This window comes from Phlebotomus papatasi, chromosome 1, assembly GCF_024763615.1.
Source record: "Phlebotomus papatasi isolate M1 chromosome 1, Ppap_2.1, whole genome shotgun sequence".
NCBI lineage: Eukaryota > Metazoa > Arthropoda > Insecta > Diptera > Psychodidae > Phlebotomus > Phlebotomus papatasi.
Window position 1 is genome coordinate 73,495,667 of NC_077222.1, and position 17,727 is coordinate 73,513,393.

Here is a 17,727-nt window from a genome sequence, read left to right on the forward strand (position 1 = left end):
TCAGTGGAGTCACTCTACACTTTTTCACAGTAAAAAATCATCGTAAAATTATTGTAAAGCGAGTTTCTAAAATCACTTTATAGGATGCACAAATGATACCTCCCGGTGAGAGATGTTTTAACAATAACCTCTGTGATTGCATGTATAGGTTCAATCTTATTTCAATTGAACATTGCACAAGAGCACTCGTTGAACTTCCGATGAAGATGAGTTACGCAGTGAACGAATTACATATTATTAAAGGTCACAGGTGAATTCATTGAAATGAGAGAAAAATTCATAACAGGTCGTGTGTTGGAAATACTTTTTACAACACCAAATATAAAATTTATATCTCTAAAGGGAATGTAATACACTATCACGTGAAAGCTTTCCATTTAATTAATCTTAATGTGTAAGCTGAAAATCCGTAGAGCCTGCGTAGTTAGAGAAAAATATTGAAGTTTAAATGAGAATGAATAATAATAATACTCTTGTCTGTTTTTGTCACTTCCATATATTATTTGTCCTTTGATTTAATAATTTATTACACAATATTTTATTATGTTAAAAATAATATATCCATTGTCTTTCCGTCTTCAAACGCAACAGAACTCTTGAAGGAGTCTCTAAAATATTCTGATATTTACTTCAACAGGATATAACAGCTACAAAATTTTGAATGCTGCAGCATAATTGATGAGACTAACTTCTGCTAGATTACCTTTGACATGGAACTTCCTCGGCTGACAGAATCCTTTCAGAGATGATTTGGTGGAAGATTCGTTTTTGGCAATCCAGAACAACCTGAGGAAGTTACGGTGACACTCTGTCTAGTAAGCGTGATTGGCCACGAAGAGGGTGGCATCTCCAACAGCTCCAGCAACTGTTCCTGCTACGTATTTTCCAAGAGAAGCATCACCGTTGGCCTGTTTATCAAAGAGATCAATGCAGAGACATAGATATTTATTTAGAAGAAGCCTTCAAGCGGCAAGGAAATTGTTTCCGGTGAAGTGTGTGAAATATCATCAACAAGGGGTTCATCATCTTCATCTCTAAAGGTATGTGATTAGCAAATAAACATTTCATTTCCAAATATGAATTGCTAACGTTAAGAGTTTCGTACCTGTGTATGTATTGCATTTTTTCTCACAACAAGTATTTTTCTTAAAAAATAAGAAACTTGTGAATTTATAACATTTAATTAAGATCAAAATTCATAGATTATCCGATTTCTTGAATAATTTTTCACGCCGGTTTTGAAGATCAGAGGCTAAAATAATAGCGTATTTATCAATTGGAATACGCCAAACTTGGGTTCGTAGGAAAGATCTTTAATCCTTGAAAAGTTTAAACCGGTATTTGACTGATCATGAATTAGTCAGAAAGCGATAATGAACCGAAAATGAATTTTTTTGTCATAAATTTTCTATCTTTACTACATATATAATTACTTAGTTTTATGCGATATTTCAAATGATTTATTGGATGAAATCGATTGTTAAAAGGTAAACGTATAAAAATACGCAGTAGAAAAACTTTGTTCACTGCTCGAACTCGAGAACACGATATTCCTCCTAAATAAGTTGGATCTCTAAGAAACTTTATTATAAATTTAATGTTTTTTAAAGAATACTCAGACGGGAATTTTGTTCATATACAAAAATACCGTTGAATCAGTTCTAATAACGATTTTTCAAAGTTTAAGATTAAACAAATATTTCTTAATCAAAGGGGTCAAGTTTGGGCTCGTTAGAAAGGCTTTGGAATTTCTGATAAATCAAGTATATTTTTACATATTTTATAATTATAGTTTTAGTTCTTTTTGCGTAGTATATTAGTTATGAACCAGTAATGAAATATGGGAGATCTTTTGAATGATTTACAAATCGTTTCAAATCGCTTGTGTACCGATAAACATAAAATGATGTGAAAGTACTTTTGAGGTAAAGTAGGGGGAAGTGGGGCACCTTTGAAATTGGGATTTTTCACTTAGTTTTAAACAAAATTGAGCCTTACCGTGATATAATTTAGCTTATCAATCTGTTTGTTCAGCTAAATTATATCACGATAAGGCTCAATTTTATTTGAAAATATGTGAAAAATCTTAATTTCAAAGGTGCCCCAATTTCAAAGGTGCCCCAGTTTGAAAGGTGCCCCACTTCCCCCTATTATAATCACGAGTTCGAGCATGTTGAAAAGCTTTGCCACCTCTTTTGAAATAAAAATATCTTAATATTTTTGGCGAAAAAATAAGTTACACCTAAGAAATTAAAAATTAACGGATGAAAATAAGAAAAAGCAGTAAAATACAAATTTTATTCAGTAAAAACCAAAATCTTTACTAAAATGTTCTAATTGATATACAGTGTCCCCTTTCTTATTCGAATAATTGAGAGACAAAATGGCAGATGTCCGCTTCGTTATTCGGATGGATTTTTTAAAAATTTATTTTGAATAAAATTAAAATTTTAAAGATTAATTGAAAAGACAATATTCGACAATTCTTTGTTTATAAAATAATCAATTTAATAAACGAAAGCTTCACAGATTAATTCGTTTTCATTTATTTTAAATGAAATCCGAATAACTCCGAGAGAGAGTTAAGAGAGCGTGTACTGTAATTAACAATGTAATATTATGCTTGCTGATAACATGAAAAGCCCTTCATTTTATTTTATTTTTTAAGTTTGCATAATAATTTCACTGGTCTTATTTATTCATTACTGACTAAATTGAACTTTTTACTGCTGTATATTTTTTATGTTTTTTATGCTCTATAATTTCTAGAATTTATGAGGAAAACATTAAAATTTATTCCGGTTTTACTCTCATTGTTGCACAAATATGCAATTTGCAATACAAAGAAATAGTGATATAATAAACTTTTAAGACCTGCAATTGATATATTTTGAATTGAAATTTAATACAATTTAGAAATTGATAAACCCCTTGAGAGACACAGTGAAAACACACTTTGTGAAATTGCTATCTAGTGCAAGGATACAACAATTCAATAATACCATCAGAGAGCAATTACAACAAAATTATACAGAACAATTGAATGTTATGTAGTATAACATCGGTTGAATCAGCAACTGTGTTAACTGTATTTGCTTAGTGTCTACATTCATTGCAAATGTTCCACAGCAGTGCATTGTATATAAAGAATGCAGACACATAGCGAATTTAGTTAGCCCAATCGCTGATCAAATCGATGATATTCTCTTTTAGATAGATACATTTTCGTATATTGAAAATGTCTTAGACATGCGATTCTATTGGCATTGTCTCTGAGGTATCCAATAAGGATGTATTATTAGCTCAAAAATATTTACACTATGTCCCGATTATCAGAATATACAGCCCAACAGCACGCAATTAATCATTTTAAACATAATCCTCTGCAATATTTATAATCTTCTCTGTTTATTCAATGGCGTTGTACGAGAGAATTGTGCGACTCACAGTGGAATTTTTCGTGGAACTTGTACGCGGAAATTACCCCAAAGTCCGGATGTAATTCCTTTGTTATCTTTACCGTAAACCATTCACAAAGTGTGCTTATGCAGATTTTTTTGTGCTCAGGTGTTAAATGATGGGGTTTCTTTAAAAATAAGTATTTGGGTAATAAAATTAGGATAAGAAAAACATAAAATTTTTAAAATGAAAAAAGGAAAATGAAAGAAAGTACTTACCAATTTTCATGAGTGCAAAATTTTGACTGTGCATTTTCTGGGCATTAGGAATTGACTAGTAATTCATTATATTTACAACCGTCTCCAAATTGAAGTTAAGCGAAAACCATTACATAAGAAGCACTCGAGTATTCAGGAACATTGTGAATTAGTTTTTTTTTTTATCAAAATTTTTACTTTAAAATATTTTAACTTAATCGTGTTTCCTGATGGGATAAGCCTCTAAATGCCATATGACTAAATATTTAATTCAGTGTAATAAGGCTTTATACTTTGCAATTTTTGTAACATTACACACATAAATGTTGGAAATAATTATCCTTATTTTGCAGTTAGACAGAACAAGAAATGAAAATTATTAGTGCTCGAACTCAAACAGAGAGCAATTATATAATCCGTCTTTTTTCCAACTTATCACCGCTCTGGAGCTTAAATGGTAAAAGATATCAAGTTCTGGTCTTCGGTAACCCCCAATAAAAAATACATTATCTCCAGATTTCTTTCCTTTCTCCCCTCATCCCGTTCATCCCCTAGAAAACTATGTTTTTCGGCCCAAGATTTTTCTATGATTTTCGAAAATGTTTTAGAGGTAGTCCAGATGAACATTTCGTTCAAACTTACCTATTATGACCGGAAAATTTGCTATTTTGAATTATTGAAAGTCAAAGATCAATCACATTTGAGGGCTCCTTTTTTAACCGACTTGGTTAAATTTGGATTTTTTGGAAAGGTATTGAAATTTCGAACCCGGCTGCATCGGTCTTCATCGGTAATGAACCGGTTAAGTACCGATTTTTGAATAATTTTTTTTTCGATTTTTTTTTCTACTTGACCTTATGTTTGGTCCCAAAGCTAGAGGTCAAACGGTAAGAGATATCGACTTCCGGTCCTCGATGACACCCTTATAAGTGGGCATTATTTGGAACGGTCTATTTCCCCTTTTTTGAATAGGTATTGAAATTTCGAACCCGGTTGCATCGGTCTTCATCGGTAATGAATCGGCTAAGTACCGATAATTAAATCATTTTTTCGAAAATTATTGTTTTACTTGATCTTAAATTTGTTCCAGATGTAGAGGTCAAACCTGTATCCAGGTATTTTACTAGAGACATAGGGTAAAGTCATATAAGTTGGACATAGTGCTATAAGTTGGACAATTCGCCGGTGTAAGTTGGACATGGCCTTTTTCTTGATAAATACAGTACAAAATTTCTTTTTAAGCACAAGGACCCAAATTATTAAACTAAAGCATTAAAAACATACAAATAAAAATGAGGTATTAAATTTATCAAGAAAAAAAGCCCTGTCGAAATTGTACCATTGTCCAACTTGTACCACTGTACCCTACTACACAAAAATTTGTTTCAATTAAAAATGTGTAATGATCTTTTTTTTTATTTTTGCTAACATTTAGCAAAATCAATCAATATAACAATACTCCTTTTTTAATTGAATATGCATGAAATCGGGCTTTTAGAAAACTTAAATGTCTTATATAAATGCAAGAATAAGATCTAGTAGTAGACATTTAACCACAGTGCACTTATCATGAAAATTTTAAGTTTTTTTTTTCAAAATCTTTCGTCGGTTGTAAATTCAATGAATTACCTGAAAATACTGAAAAGCCAAATTTAAACCAATTTGTAGTGAAACAAAGAGTGGTAGAAAAATTTTGTGTATTTGAAACCAATTGGATATTTCAAACTTTTGATTAATACATGGTTCTAAGTAGCAAAACAACATCTAATTTACGTGCAATAAGGAAAAATACGTTGTAAAAAAATAGTTAAAGCACAATGCTAAAATATTAACTACAGCAAACAGCATGAAGACGTCAATGGAATATTTTCTGTGTCATTTTCCTTCGTAGAAAAGTGTTGTGTTGTGTATTCAAAATTTCGAAGATTGTTCCAAAGATTTTTGTTTTGTGTTTTATCCTCAAACTTTAAAGAAGTGTATAAAATTTTGTCATCCATCCAATCATCCAATTTTGGTCTCCAATACAGCCTTAAAGATCCAGAATTTTCTGTCTCTCCTCATCTCATGTGTCTTTCTATTTTTGTCTTTGTTCAATAGGCGTGAGATTTAACGAACAGACTAGTTGTAGCCGCAAAAGAGGGAATTGAACCGGCTTCATATTTTCCCTGACAAGCCAATCCATTTGCCTGTATATGTAGGACGTAAAGTAGCATAAATTATTTAAAAAAAAAAGTGTGAATCAATTTTTAACCAAAAACTGTTCTTCAAGCACACAAATTAACGATGGGGCGAAAAATAACAGAGAATGATTTATGACTTGAACTAGAATTGTTTCTTGTGTACATTATATCCCAACAGACTGAGGTGAAATGATGTTTTCCTCGATTTTTCCGGGATGTGTGTGCTAAAACAGTGAATATGAACATCAAAGAATTTTCTCACCACCAATCACTATATTTATGTATTTATTATACATATGACAATGTTTACATGTGTACACAAGAAGAGCGTCCCCAATATTTGCCTCTCTTCACTGTCAACGTGCAGAAATGATTAAATCACGATCATCAGCTCACCGAGTATGTTGTCCATAAACAATTAAGCTCTTTTGGTAAATTAACAGAGAGTTACTCAAGCAGAAAGTTTGAGTTGACGTCATAAGCATTGGATATAGTTTAAAAGGGGAATTTACTCTAGGAGAACAACAGATGACTTTGAAAAATAAAATAATAATGATCTGTCTCGAATTTCAACTAAACTTCTTACATTTATACCTCATCATTTAAAGTTAAGCATTCTCCATTATTAAATTATTATTTCATAAAAAAAGTTAAGTTCCATCGTATTATTTAAATGGCTCAGCTTTGAATGTTTTAACTAGAGAAAATGTATCTCGTTTTGCATTGTATAATCTCTAGAGTATGTAAAAACTAAAAATTCATGGAAATTCGAGGAACAAAAAAGGTGGCCGGAATTGTAAGCTGGCCGGAATTTGGCACACTTACCCTAGTCAGTTACAGAACGTAAACTCTTTTGACAAAAAAATAAACATATTTATCTATCTATCTAACTAACTGCACTTAAGCTCTAGCAAATTAGGAATTATAATAGAACCGAAATATTTTATGAAACAACGTATTCATTGCATAATGGAAAATATGCTTATGAAAAAAAAAACACTTTTTTCCATAAAAAACTCTTCTTATTTTACTGCTCGAACTGAAAAAGAGAGCAGTTAACTCTTTCGCGTCTTTAGGGTCATATATGACCCGGGGAAAAAAGTTTCTTTTTGGCTATTTACATTAATTGAAATCTAACTGGAGTCTTGAGAAAATGAGCCAAGAATCTTACATCCTTCTATTATGATGTCGTGCACGAACAGTTAGATTTCAATTAATGTAAATACCCAAAAAAAACTTTTTTCCCCGAGTCATGACATTACCCTAAAGACGCGAAAGAGTTAAGGGAGACTGGGGCAAAACTTGTCAAAACGCATATTTAATTCTTTCACGAGCTCTGAGAAAACTTAAACGTTTAGTAATGAGCATATTTTTATAGGAAATTTACTGCTCTACAACATTGCAGAAGACTATTTTCCTCTATCTCGAAAGAAATGTGATTTCGAATTATTTTCTAAAAGTCGATTTTGTAGAGATTCTCAAAAATGATGGGGCAAATTTTGTCAATCTTCGGATAATTTAGCCGTTTTACTCTGGCAAACCTTAAAAATATCAAATAGACATATTTTTATAGGAAATTTATTCCTCTACAACTTTATCGAAGATAATTTTTCTCTATCTTAGCGAGAAATGTGCTTAAATTGAGCTAGTCAGTATTGATATTTTCTGTAAAGCCCAAAATAGACACAGGGATCGGCTTAGGGATCAGCCCGAAAAATGAGGATTGGTGTCGATACACTCACGGATCAGCCCATAATTTGAAGGATCAGGCTGATCTTCTAAATTCACGAGGTCTAGTGAAATTACGGGGATTAGGCGACATCAGCGCCAGTCCTGTAAATAAAAAGCTTCACTTTGGGTATTTTTGGCCGCTTTTTGAAATGTCAATTGGGTGAAAAAACATGGGGAGTAATGGTACGCAATGTCGCAAAATCTTAAAATGCATTAAGATTGGAGTAATGGGAAGGTCAGAGTGCTCCTTCCTGTACGAAAAATCCATTGATAATGCACTTAAGAAGTCCTTTAGCAATCAAAATGTGGAGATTTAATAGAAATTTACGCTGGAAACGCTAATCCTTGATCCTAAATCCTTCAGTGTATGATAATTTGGGATGATCCTTTACCGCCAAATTTTTCGAGCTGAATATTTCCGAGGATCAGCCTGTGCCTATTTTCGGCATAAGCCAAATATTCCAAAAATAGGACTCAAAATTTCATTATTTTTTATTTTACATAATTCTTCCTCGAATCTCTTGAAACTTTGTAAGTTCAAGAAGGTTCATGAAGTATATCTAAAAATTTCAAGCCACAGTCTCTTTTATTTTAGAAAAATAGTGAATATTGAAATTTTTGTTTTGACGATTTTTCCCCAGTCTCCCCTATATAAATCGACTTTTTTCTTTTCTGTTTGGATTTGTGTTGGAGGACATCGAGGTGGACATTTCGTCCAAATATACCTAAGTATGACCTAAATAAATCGCAATCTTAAATATTTGATGATCAAAGTTTAACCAGTCTAGAGGGCCTATTTTTCAACCGATTTGATTAAATTTGGATCTTTTGGAAAGTGTCGAAATCTGCAGTGAATCAGTTAAATATCCGTAAATTACTTATCTTTCTCTTATTTACATATTTTGTTTGTCCGTATGCTTGTAACTCATGCCAGAACATTCTAAAATAATCATTTCTTTACCAATTTTCGATTTTGTAATACTTTTGTGATTTCTGAATCAATTTAGTCCCTAGTAGATCAGTAAGCACAAATAAACAATGCAAAAACTATTTCGTCGAGAGCTCTATTTCGTGAGTTCGAACATTCTGCAAAGTTCGGACGCTTTGTCATCTATTTTTTTGTCAAAATTTTCAACATTTCAAATATTTAATTCGGAAAGAAATTATTACGAAAAATCTTGATCATAATTATTTTAACATTATTCATAAGGAATCATTTCTGTAATATGCAATAGAGAATTTTTAAATTCAGGATTTTTTTTTATTTACAAAATTATTTATTTGAAAATGTCTCAGTTTTTGGCAGGAAAATTCATTCAAAATTAATATTATTCGGATAAATACATAAAAATTGCAATTTTCTGCAAAAAAATCAAAAACTGTTTTCTAAGTTAATTGCCAAAATTAAGATAGGATCATAAATGTTCCAAATAGTAACATGCTTGTGGGAATATTAAGTTCAGTTTTGAAACTTTGTGTTTAAGAATAAAACTGTACAGTAATTTGTATATTAATAATATATTATTTTTTATATTCTTGTAAAACTTATTTAATAAATAAATAAAATGCATTCTGTGGGAAAAAATCCCCTTTTAAATATTCGTATTAATAAGTTATTGCAACTAAACCACTTAAAAGGAAAGAAGAGTCGAGAATTATGTATTCTAATAAACAATTTTAATGTTTTATCTATAAAATAGCAGAATTTAAGTGACCATAAATCACATCATTACATCTTTATAAGAAAGGCTTAAAATTAGTCATTATTTGAGTTGAGAATATAAATGCAACTCATTTCTAGACTGACATTGAATTTTGATAAATTTCATCTTAACTGTCGCGAAGCGCGATACCCTTTCTCAGAGGTGATTTATGATTAAATATCTTAAGTTGGAATAGTTAAATATAGAAAGTTTTCATCTCTATTTATATCAAAGACACCAAAACAATAATACAGACAATTTTCACCAGAATGTATTTGGAAGTTAATTTTATTGCAACCATTGCAACTTCATAATATTTTCTTTAAAAATCGTTAATTAATAGCTTGAGCTCATCAATAAGATGAAAAAACAACCCAGAATTTTGTTTTCAGTTTTCTTACTGTCTGCAAATCTATAAAATAAATTTCGCCTTATGTTATTCATCTCTTGGACATATTGTCGTGTGTAAACTTTTCAAGGAAAATCCATCGAAAACAGCGCAATGGAAGGGGATTCCGCCAAAAAGTACTCAATCGTGGTTAAAAGTTCGAAATGGATGAAAAATTAAGAAATTAACACTGATACTGGTGAGAATTGCAATAATCCGGAATAAAGTTTATTTGTCTTCTGTCTAGTGAATAAATTCCCGTACACAAGATATGAGGAAATTTTTTTCCATCAATTCATACCGCCTCAATCAACGATACAAACATCATAAAATTGTGGTAAAATATTGGGTAGAATTTCCTTAACACAATATTTTTCTCCAATTTTGCATTTCTATGTACGTAAAAAAAATGCAGAGAATTCCACGAATTCTCACAAGAGTTGTACAGAAAAGAAAATTATGTATGAGAATTTTCTATAAATAGATCCATAGAACTGTCTTCGATTAGTGCATTTCAATTGCTATGAAAGCACTACAATTAACCGAAAATTGTTGGTGCATTTGTAGACAGTGTGTAACCTTTATCTTTGGAATTGCATTTAACACGAGCTGTCTTCTTCCGCATATTGACAGGCGTACTGAAAGGTGACTTATCATTTCTGCACTTGATTCATATTTTCTCTGGCGCGACTTTTATCCGCCCGTGAAACATTCACCATACATATATCGTGCATTAAATGGTGCTATTTATCGTCTAATTAAATAAACACAACAGCGATAGATGATTAATAAAAATATGACGGAGGCTTGTGCGGCAATACTTTTACGTTTTCCAAATGTGTTAATTATGACAATGATAGACAATATATGATTATTATCTACAGGTTTGTTATATGTTTTAATATGTAAAGTAAGGAATGTGAATTAATACTGTAAAACTATTTCAAAATTTAATATGTGATCTTTGACCTTGTTTAGAGTTTCTTCCTCAAAGTCAAATTTCTTTGTGCAGTTCATGCAAGATTTTGCATCATTTTGTTTTTGTTCACAAACTGATGTGCCAGAAATGTGATAGATAATGTCGTTTAAAAATACTTTTAATTTTTAGACTGCACAGAAAAAAATATTTTGTAAAATTGTTCGTAAATGTTTATGAAATCCTACTCTGAAAAAAATGTTTTGTCAAATTAACAAGACAAGTTTGTTAAAAGGATGTTCGTTCATACAGAATATGGAAAAGTTTTGTCAAATCAGCGGCCAATTGGATCTTGTTAAAATTTTGTGAAAAGGGTGTTTTTCCATATAAAATGCAAGAAAAAGTTTTGTCAAATTGGTAAATAACATCCTTTTGACAAAATTTCAACAAAATCCATTTGTTCGTTTAACAAAACATTTTTTTCAGAGTATGGAGGACTTATGAAATGCTCGTGAATCATATAACCCACAAACAAGTTCGTAAAATTTTGTACTTTTTTCACTAACATTGTTCGTAAAATGATAATTTGACGAACTTTTTTTGTACTTTTAGAAACATTTGTTCGTAAATACACAAAAAATGTTCGTAATATTTTTGTCATTTGTTCGTAAATTTTTGCTTATCTGGCAAAAATTTACGAACATTTACGAACAAATGTTTGTAAAAGTACAAGAAATGTTCATCAAATGATTATTTTACGAACAATCTTTGTGAAAAAAGTACAAAATTTTACGAACTTGTTTGTGGGTTATATGATTCACGAGCATTTCGTAAGTCCTCCATAGGATTTCACAAACATTTACGAATAATTTTACAAAATATTTTTTCTGTGTGGTAAAAATACTGCAAGTTCATTGAGTAAAATGACATACAGGGTAGGGCGTTTCAACTAGGAAAAAAATTTTTTGGCACTATTCTCACGGTGCTGTATTTGATGAGACAAGAAAGTTTTTCTTCTACGACCATATGATCAGACGCTGTTTAGAGGTGGCTGAACGACCCTCTTTGTAGAACAAATTTCTGATTTTACCGGATTTTACACTACAGAGAGGGTCGTTCAGCCACCTCTAAACAGCGTCTGATCATATGGTCGTAGAAGAAAAACTTTCTTGTCTCATCAAATACAGCACCGTGAGAATAGTGCCAAAAAATTTTTTTCCTAGTTGAAACGCCCTAATACAGGGGGTGAATAACTATGGTCAGTGAGATAACCTTAAATGACCGGCAATCCCGACCACTCTCCATGGTTGACATATCGATGCCGATAAGTACCTAATTCACTATTCGCTGATCTGAAGCCTAGAAAAGCGTTTTCTATCTCTATGTCATAAATTTGTATGTTAGATCCTTTAACATAGAAATTTAAAGTTTTTTTTTTTTTAATTACTTTTAATCACAAAGGCATTGAAATTTTCTTTTTTCATAGGGGGAAGTGGGGCACCTTTGAAAGTGGGGTACTTTTGAAATTGCGATTTTTACCTATTTTTAAACAAAAATTGAGGCCTATCGTGACATAATTTAGCTGCATAAACAGATTGAGTAGCTAAATTACATTTTGATATGGCTCAGTTTCACTTAAATATAGGTGAAAAATCCCAATTTCAAAGGTGCCCCACATCCCCCTATATAAATATAATTTTTTTCAGTCAAATTGAAAAAAGGAATTGCATGTTAATGTTTTTTTCAATGTGAAATTCTTGATATAAATTTAGCACACACAATTCTAATCCGGGCCATTTTTAAAGATAGTAAAAAGAAGTGTATTTCCTGTAAGCTATGCAAGATATACCCACTGAAAATTATTCTGTTATAAGCTGAATGTCGCGGAAATTGAAAAAGAAAAGAAAAGCAACAAATAGCAGCAGCCAGCAATGGATTCTTGTGGGGCAAAAGACTGGGATGAAAGAGGAGAATGGTGGTACTGACCTTGGCGCGTTTGATGAGCTCGTTTTGACCAGCAGCGACATTTTCCTTCTTGCCTCCCCAAGCACGCAATACAGATGCCTGCAGAGCACGTCCGTAGGAGAATGTGAGAGCCCACGGCCGCAGAAGTTGCACTTGATTGATGGCACACAAGTTCACAGAAGCCTCCTCTTCGGATTGGCCGCCAGAGAGGAAGGTGACACCGGGTACTGCGGCCGGTACAGTGCGCCTGAGAGCCGTGACAGTGGCCAGAGCCACCTCCTGGGGTGTGTACTTGCGGGGGCAGCTCTGGCCAGCAGTGACCATGTTGGGCTTGAGCAATGTCCCCTCGAGGTACACGTGATGGTCATTGAGGGCCTTGTAGACGGCCGCCAGTACGGTCTCGGTCACTTTCTGGCACCTGTCCAGATCATGATCGCCATCGGGCAGAATTTCCGGCTCCACAATTGGTACAATGCGCTGAGATTGGCAAATGGAGGCATATCGTGCCAAAACATTAGCATTCTCCAGAATAGCTTGGTAGCTTGGTGTGTTTTTGCCAATTTTCAGGACACAGCGCCATTTGGCAAAGTCACAACCATCCTTCTTATATTGTGCACAGCGGGCACCCAAATCATCAAGACCTGGTAGTGGGATGAAAGAAAAGAAATGTATCCCATTTAGCAAATCTCGTTCTTATGACTCAGACGAGATTCTTGCATATCACATTCCTGTCTCAATTTTACGACAACACAAGAATCTGTTGGATTTTATTAGCTCAATCTCTTCCTTACGGTATACATCAAAATTACTCGATCTTTGTGCTGATTTTAAAAATCTTTGTTCAAAGCACTTTATTTTGAAGACGAAAGGTCTTCTTCATGTCCATAAATACACCTCTTTTAATGGCAAGGTAATCGTCTTTTGAATGTTTATTGTCAGGAGATTTTGCAGGAAAGAATGATTCCTCTTGCAATTTTTATTTAAGTCTATTTCTGTGTTGTCTTATATGATTCATGATATAATCTTGAAAACATAAAAAGGAACAAAACAAGGAGTATATGCACAATGCACACCTAAAATTCGCCTGCAAAACAGTTTAAAGATTTTCTTTATTTATCAAAAAGATATTCATTATTATTGCGCGATCAGGAAATTTAAACGAAGCTTAAAAGGAAATTTTGAATTCTTTTGTGTCTTCTTCAGAACAAAGCATAAAAGCAAATTCTGTTTTAATCTTTATAGAAATCCATAAATTATTTTGAAGTTTGGCTGCTTAATTGAGCTGTTATATTAAAATGATTAAATAAATTTATTTTTGCCATTATATTTTAATGGGTTATGCACGTTTATTACTTTTTAATGCGATTGATAAATTAGCTTAAAATCAATCCAATTGCGTCAAACAAACGTATTTTTGAGAAATAGGTTCTTTACCGATTTAAAAACGCCTGTAATTGCTCTCAACATTTTGCTGAAATTTTAAGAACTTCTCCTCAAATATAGGGTAAATGGCCTAATTCAAAACCATTTCCAGACGCTTTAATTTTGACAGAAGATTCAACACATTAAATTCATATTTTTTCTGAAGAGAATTACATAAATTTGCTCTTTGATTCTTCTAGAATGTTACTATTTAGTGAAATATTTTTAGATATAATTTGAAAACTTCTTAAATACAAGAAAACTTCGCGAGCGTAAAATGCTTCTATTGGAAACAAATTAATCCAAATGGAGACAAGGGAAAGTTTCTAATTGGAGACAAACAGTGTAAGTGAAACCGCGAAGAAAGGCTTCCAAAACCTTGATGAGTTGCTCCTGAGTGCAGGATTTGTTCTTATTCTTGGTATTTTCTCCTTTTCCATCTAAAACAATAAGAAAATCTCTCCAAAAATATCATATTTCCGGGGTTTCCTATTGAAGCATTTGCAGAAACTTCAGAAAAACCCTTTTTGTTCATGAAATAGGTAATTATTTCACTTAAAAACTTCACGTACCGTTAACAATAAAGATTAGCACGTAATTTAACTAAAATTAGCCAGAAATGTGACATAAATGTTAAACAAAACGAATAAACAATAGTCATCTCATTGTGTTTTTCATTGGAAAACATGGTCGATCGACGAAAAATTCGATTTTCGCTTTATTTGGAGCAAAATTAACTAAATAATGAAACTGTGGTATAGAAAATATATAAATATAATAAATTAGTACTGTATTTATCGTGAAAACATTGACGTTTCCATTTGGAGTAGCGAAAACTTTCCATTTGGAGCAGGTTTTGAATTAGCTTAATTAGCTACACAATTTTACGACTTCAATAGATCAACTTTTAAAAATTACACCATTGAAAAGGTGAATAAAATTCCTAACATAAATGTTAAACTTTTAAAATATTTTTATTATAAGAATCTGAAATTCGTTTTACGGCCGATTTATTCAAAAGAGAGCCCCAGCGGGTATGCAAATTTTCTCGATGCATAATGCCATTTCGCGCGTTTTTTTGGTCCTGAAAATGTGCATAATCCCGGGATTGAGTGCATTGAAGTCATACTTAATCAAGAAAAAAAAATAAGTAAAAATATGCTTATCACAGTGTGTTATTGATACTCTTCACGTTTTTCAATTTTGTTAGATTAACCATCCTTTTGCTTCCCTGTTTGTTTTTGTGCAAATTAAGTAAAATATCAAGGTACGAAACGAAATTACTGAAATTATGCTGAATCATTTTATATCATGAACATTTTTCAATATATAGTAACCTCTATTACTTCTCATAAAATTTTGTTATCCATCATTGCGTGATCTTGGGCCCAAAAATAAAATAACAATAATGAATCAAAATAGAAATGTCTCAATTATATGAGAACGTCTAATTACAATTGTCTTGGTTGTTGGTGAAATTTAACCCAATTCCTTATCACACTGTCACACATTTAAATGTCAATAGCAGAAATCACTCTGAGAAATTGAGCACAAAAATAGAATAATACTGTGTTCTTCTTCCATTGCTCATTAAATATGTATCTCTTCGTAAAGCGTCTACCGCTTAAGTCATTAGCGGATTTACGATATTAAGATGATCCAATCAATCACCTTGGAGAGCCTAATCTATCTTTGGCATTTTGCTATCTTTCTTAAGTGTTAGATACACTTAAAACATAAGATAATGACTGAAAGTCAGATTGTCGAGCAATTTGCACAGTTTTTTGCTTCCGTCTCTCCATTTTGTAAAATAAATTTTTGGGCACACAAGCCAAAAGAAATGCATGAATGTGCAAAATCCACTTTGTCTGCAATTTCTGCTTGTAAAATTCCATGAGGCAGGAAAACGTGTGTTTCTCGGGAATAAAACATCCACTTTGTAAGAACATTTTGGCCGCGTTCATTGACTCATGCGATGAGATTAATTGATTGTATAAGACTATTGTCTCTTGCAGCATTTATGGAGATGATGGTGTCAATCATTTTGGTGTTGTGACACCAGAAGAGACCGACAATTTGATTTAACACCAAAGAGATTTGTAATGGAAAAATAGAAATATCGATGTGTTTAGGATCAGGAATGAATTTAATCGAAATTTCATTAGATTGGGTGTTTCTTGTGAAGGCAGTTTTTCTGGTGTGAGAATGATGATTTCATGGTCAAACGCCCACTCAAAGCATTTAACTCTGGCGGCAGCATTTGATTCGTATATGTCTAGAGCACAAATTACTCAATTGATTGAACAGTTAGAGATATTCGATTTCTAATTACTTCAGGGAATTGAGCCGAATCAATGACAATTTCTGAAGGAAAATTCACATATTTATTTCGCTCTGTTATTATTCGCTTTTCACACTTTTCTCCTCCTTACCTCACTTTTTGATGCTGTAGGGTAAGTTGCATAAATTGGAACAATTTCCAGAGGCTTGAACTTTGATACAAGATTAAAGACATTATAAATACATTTTTCCCTGATGACATGCATAAATTTGCTCCTTGATTCTTCTAGAATATTACCGTTTCATGGAAATTCTTGAAAAACAGTTTGAAAAGTTCTTAAATACAAGAAAAATACGTGAGTGCAAAACAATATAATTTGGGCAGGGTGGGACAAGTTAGACGTGGGAATTTGGACAATGCGTAGGGGAAGGTTGTGCAAGTTTCAAGATTTTTTACTGAATGCCATACACACTGAATCAATTGTACCACTAGGGTAAAGTGTATAATTAAAAAGTAAAAACATTAAGGCTTAGATATATATTATTTATTAAATCTTTTTCTTGGATATTTTAATTTTCTTGCTTTGCTCCTTTTCTTCTTTTATTTTGAACCTTTCTTCCTGTTTCTGAAGTCTAATTCTTTTTTTTTCTTGCATAGCCTCTTCTTTTAGTTTTCTTTAATCATACGAATTGTCACAAAGAACTTCAAACATGAATTTAAAAACTCCATAGAATAATAATAGATACCTGTCCACCTTTGGGCGAAAGCATTACACCCGTTTCGTCAAGATTAAAGACGCGATCAGGAGGAAGTTCCAGAAGATCTTTGGATTTTAAATATTTATGAGTTTTCTCAAACCACTCAGTGGTAATACCAGCTCTTTGGGTTGTGTATGCTTCTGGTGTACGAAGTCTCAATTCTGAGTATCTGTTCAAAAAGCTCTTGAACCAAGAGTATCCTGGCCTTCCATCGGTGAACTCGTTGACAATCTTGAACTTCTTACAAATAATTTGCACAGTGTTGAGGACTTGATCTTTTGTTATAGGATGCCACTTGTCACTACATCCTAAAATCCATTCAACGAGCTCATCTTCTATATCTTTTGGCAGCGTAGGAGGCCTTCCCCCAGAGCATTCTTCCGGACATTTCCCGGTCAGCTTATTAAAAAGTGTTGTTCTTGGCACCCCAAATAATACTGACACCTGACTTAGTGACTTTCCTTGACGAAAAGCTTCCAGTGCTTTGTTCACTTGGTCTTGAGTATAGGATTTGTACTTTTTCAATTTATTTGCCTTTTTACCCATCTGAAATAAAAAGAAAACCCCTGTAATACAATCGTATCTCCGGATGTCCAACTTGTCACTTTTGCTCACGCTTCAAATAAGCACTTTTTCTTCATACAGTTAGTAATTATATCAAATAAAACCATTACGTACCGTTAACTATCGAGATTAAACACTTTATTCCACTAAAATTTGCCAGAAA

The 17,727-nt window shown here is 32.5% G+C and overlaps 1 protein-coding gene across 4 annotated transcripts in view; it reads right to left on the bottom strand.

Annotated features, from left to right (window-relative positions):
- Positions 1-478: 478 nt before the first annotated feature.
- The window catches only part of LOC129801211 (fructose-bisphosphate aldolase), a 40,173-nt gene continuing 22,924 nt past the window's right edge, over positions 479-17,727 (bottom strand). Inside the window, exons 4-6 of one of the 4 annotated variants that reach the window (XM_055846065.1) lie at positions 12,561-13,180; positions 5,768-5,842; positions 479-908 (exon numbers count right to left, since the gene is read on the bottom strand). In XM_055846065.1, coding sequence (XP_055702040.1) covers positions 813-908; positions 5,768-5,842; positions 12,561-13,180 — 791 coding nt within the window. In that variant the 3' untranslated portion in view covers positions 479-812. Of the gene's footprint in view, positions 909-5,336; positions 5,843-12,257; positions 13,181-17,727 lie in introns of those variants that run through there. The other 3 variants (XM_055846049.1, XM_055846056.1, XM_055846041.1) reach the window with 3 other exon arrangements.